Raw genomic sequence first — 3839 nt, 5'->3', positions numbered from 1 at the left:
GTGAAATCAATGGATATAGGTATTTAATTTAAAGAGGGACCCAGCAGTTAATCAAAAGAAAGATGTATAAATGATCAGTTCCCACAAAGTAATTAAATTCTTTTTGTTTTGTTGTTAAAAGAAAAACAAGTAAGCAAATGAGACAAAAATCATTTCAGAAACAAAAAGAAGCCATGTGTTGTGCATCTCCCAAGGAATGGTCCAAGTACTAAACTTATTTTTAAATAAGGAATGAGATTAAAAAGATACAGAGCAGGACAGAAAAATGGTAGTAATGAAGGAGTAGTATTGTCACGGTTTTCGAAACTGAGATGATGTTCAAAAGTGGTAGCAAACGATAGTAATTATGTACATTTCCAAAAGAAATTAGGGTCCACTTCTCTGATACATTTATTTAAAATACAAGTTATTGTGTCAGTGATAAAATTGAAGCAAGTTTACTATTTTTTAAGAGACGTCTCCTTTTTTCTCTTTCCTTTTTTTTTTAAAAAAAAAAACCTCTGGGTTACACGTTTAGATCCGTAGATGAAAAGAAAAATTGGTGCAGGTAGAGGCAGACATAGTGTATAAAGAATCTTCTTCTTCTTTTAAATTTTTTCTTCCATAAACCAGCAGACCAAATGATTATCATTTTTTTTAAAGGTTTAAACATCAAATCACTGACTGGGTTCAAGAAATTACGAAGTTCGTTTATAAATCAGGCTTACAAGACAAACTTATGGACATCTGACATGTACGAGATGATAATGATGATAGACATAATTTAAAAATATTATAAAATCATGAGAAATATTTTAGTTTTTAATATTACGAGAAACCCCTACCTCTTACGCACTCCAAGTGAAAAATTCTGAAATCCTTAGCAGTCCAAGCAAGCAGTAATCCAAGCAGATAAAGTAACAAAACAATTTATTTTTTTTGTGAAGTAGCAGAGATGGAAAAAGAGGAAGAGAGAGATATGGTTTCTTTTCTTTTTCTAGGGTTTTGGGAAAATGACAAAACAATATATATTAATAACACTAAAAGTAAATGCAAAAGGGGAGAAAGACCTTTTCTTCTTATCACACGTATTAAATAGAAAAATCATGGGTACTAATAGATGGTGACCCTACTATTCTATGTGCTAACCATTTCTTTTAGCCACCCCAAAGCACACAACTACTTGTATCAAAAGAGCAAAGATATGTACACCCCACAGTGCACATTTGCTACACCCCATATTTATGGGTCGGATACGGGTTAAATCCCGAATCCAAAATTCCCGGGTTTCACACTATCAACCACTAAAAAAAAGAATTTCTCCCGAAATTCAGAATTCTAAGGTACGTTCTTAAAAACTACCTTGCACAGTCGCATCCTCTGTATGCACTTCATCAGTTGCTAAATGGTTCAGTTTTCCTTGCGACTGTTGTCTAGGCGCAAATGGTCGCATATCGTTTCTCGGTTGATATGGTTGTTTCTCACGATCATTCTGCCTTGGCACGGTCTGGTATCGATGCTGGTATGCATTCTGATGTTGATAAACTCGTGGCATAGGACAATCTTTGATAAAGTGATCGCTACTGCCACAACGGTGGCACACATAGTTTGCGTATGGTTTAGATGGTAACCCTAAATTAGGACAATCCCTAGCAAAGTGACCCTCTATCCTACAATGATAGCATACCTTTGGTTCAACAATTTTCTCAGCATCATTAATATTCTGACGCTTCTCGTTCCTCTCAGTATCATCAGTACGCTGACGTTTCTGGTTCCTATTTTGATCTCTCGGCTCCCTTTCATTCTGGTTTTTGTTCCAGTCCGCTTCTATAGCTAATGAAGTATCAAGAACATCATTATAAGTGGTGAGGCGACATGGTACTAACCTAACACGGATGGCAGGTTTCAGCGCATCCTGAAGTTTTCTTGCTCTTCGTAACGGCGTATTAACCAAGTTATCTCCAAAACGTTCAAATTCACTGAACTTCTTGTCCAATTGAGAAACTGTCATGTCTCCCTGAGTTAAGGTTGCAAATTCAGCACACATCTGGGCTTTGGCTGTCTCATGGAAATACTTGTCAAGGAACAACGTTTCAAACTCTGCCCAAACAGCAACATTTCGAACTCGTCTTATCTAATCCCACCAATAGTCAGCAGCTCCACTAAAGAGATACGTAGCAAAATGAACCTTGTCATTCTCTTCCACACGTAAAGCTAAGAACTCCTTCTGTATCCCCCATTAACCACCTTTCAGCCTCAAGAGGTTCTTCAGTTCCCTTAAATTCTTTTCTTCCAACCACCTTTAAGAACTTTTCTAAGTCCACTCTACCCTGGAGTTGGGTCTCAACAACCTGTACCAGTGTTCCCAATGTCCCAACAACTCGATCAAGGGTGGCTTCCATGCATTCCCTCCTGTCATCTCCTTCTTCTCCATTTGGTTGAGGACCGTTGGTGTTATCACGTCGAGGAGGCATCTTCAAAATAAAGAGACACGCGCACTAAGGTTAATATCTAATTCGAATCCTAATTTAACTAATACACTCAAAAGAAACATAACACAATTTTCAAAAAAAATAGTTTTGAATCCAAAAGTCTCAATAAAATAAAATAAATCAGAGTGCAAGTTTTTTTTTTTTCTTTAAACAAGACTTTTGAAACTAGTCAGTAGACACGCAAAGCCCGAGTAAATCGGAACCATGCTCTGATACCAAACTGTCACGCCCGCAAAAATTCGGGCTTCTATTGAGCCGGATTTGACCCAATGGATCAAGTCCAACCCAACTAGCAAGACCGGATTCTTGAGTCATGACTATGGAACAGGTTAATTTTTTTTTTAAGAATAATAATAAAAGAAAATAAAAGTACGAAATGAATAACGACTGCATAATCTAATTTCTTTCCAAATTGAAGTCCAATAAAAGGGTTCCAAATAATAATTATTAAAGATGTTCCAAAAGTCATAGAATAAAATAATGGTATGAAAACTAAACAATGTCTCTTAATAAAATAATTAAAAAGGAAACTAGAAATGATAAAATGATAACCAACAAAAAATACCCAATATCCCTGTGATATCATATAGTAGTGTCTTGCGAGAATACTAACATCTGAGTACTATGCCGTAAGCTTCCAAGTCCGCTTACTGCGCTAACTGCTCCTCAAACTCTGTGGGGAGAGGAAAAGGAATTTGGGGTGAGCAAACCACGGCTCAGTAGGAATTTCAAAAAAATAATATAGTGCAGCGAAAATTAAACCATGCAGCGAATAAAATAATAAAACTCATACAAGTCAAAATCTTATGAAATTACTTACTCATTTTACTCACATAAACCAACCTATAATTGTAGGTTCCTAATATAGTGTCAGAGTTATTCCGGTAACAAACCATATTGTTCCCCGAACAGTCTTCCCAGGGTAGCCACCAGTGGTGGGATGCCATAAAGGCCTGACATTTCAGCAGCAGAGATTGTATATCCAAAATTCATTTCTTACAAGTACACTCAATTACGTACAAAAACTCAAACACATCCATAATCCCATAAAATATGATCAATGCATTTATATAATATTTATAATAATAAGAAAAATGCATTCACTTCGAAACAGAGACCATCTACGTGCACAGACCATTACCTGAACCTAGTTTCCAATTAAACAGACTCCACTGACTGACAAATAGCCCCGCCTCACATCTCTCACTCAATATGGATTGATTAAAATCATTTAACAAAGCAATGAAAACGAGACAGAATTTGACTATGTATAAAATAACTTGCTGCTAGTGAATAAAAACAGGAGAAGGCGTGGAATCAATGGATATAGGTATTTAATTTAAAGAGGGACCCAGCAGTTAATCAAAA

At 36.1% G+C, this 3839-nt stretch overlaps 1 protein-coding gene across 1 annotated transcript; it reads right to left on the bottom strand.

Moving 5' to 3' along the window:
* Positions 1-1330: 1330 nt before the first annotated feature.
* Positions 1331-2453, bottom strand: LOC113312293. The gene is made up of 2 exons (XM_026561055.1): positions 2202-2453; positions 1331-2113 (listed from the first exon to the last, which is right to left on the bottom strand). Exons 1-2 carry the CDS (start codon positions 2451-2453, stop codon positions 1331-1333), a joined length of 1035 nt encoding a protein of 344 aa, XP_026416840.1.
* Between the last annotated feature and the right edge of the window lie 1386 nt (positions 2454-3839).

Source organism: Papaver somniferum, chromosome 9 (genome assembly GCF_003573695.1).
Source record: "Papaver somniferum cultivar HN1 chromosome 9, ASM357369v1, whole genome shotgun sequence".
NCBI lineage: Eukaryota > Viridiplantae > Streptophyta > Magnoliopsida > Ranunculales > Papaveraceae > Papaver > Papaver somniferum.
The sequence above is the reverse complement of the archived record's forward strand: the minus strand, read 5'-3'. Positions and strand labels throughout refer to the sequence as shown.

Excerpts from the sequence above, each read along its gene's own strand:
- LOC113312293 (XM_026561055.1), bottom strand. The coding sequence starts at position 2,453 with ATGCCTCCTCGACGTGATAACACCAACGGTCCTCAACCAAATGGAGAA. Across the intron at positions 2,114-2,201 it reads TAATGGGGGATACAGAAGGA|ATAAGACGAGTTCGAAATGT; the intron begins GTTCTTAGCTTT and ends TGGTGGGATTAG.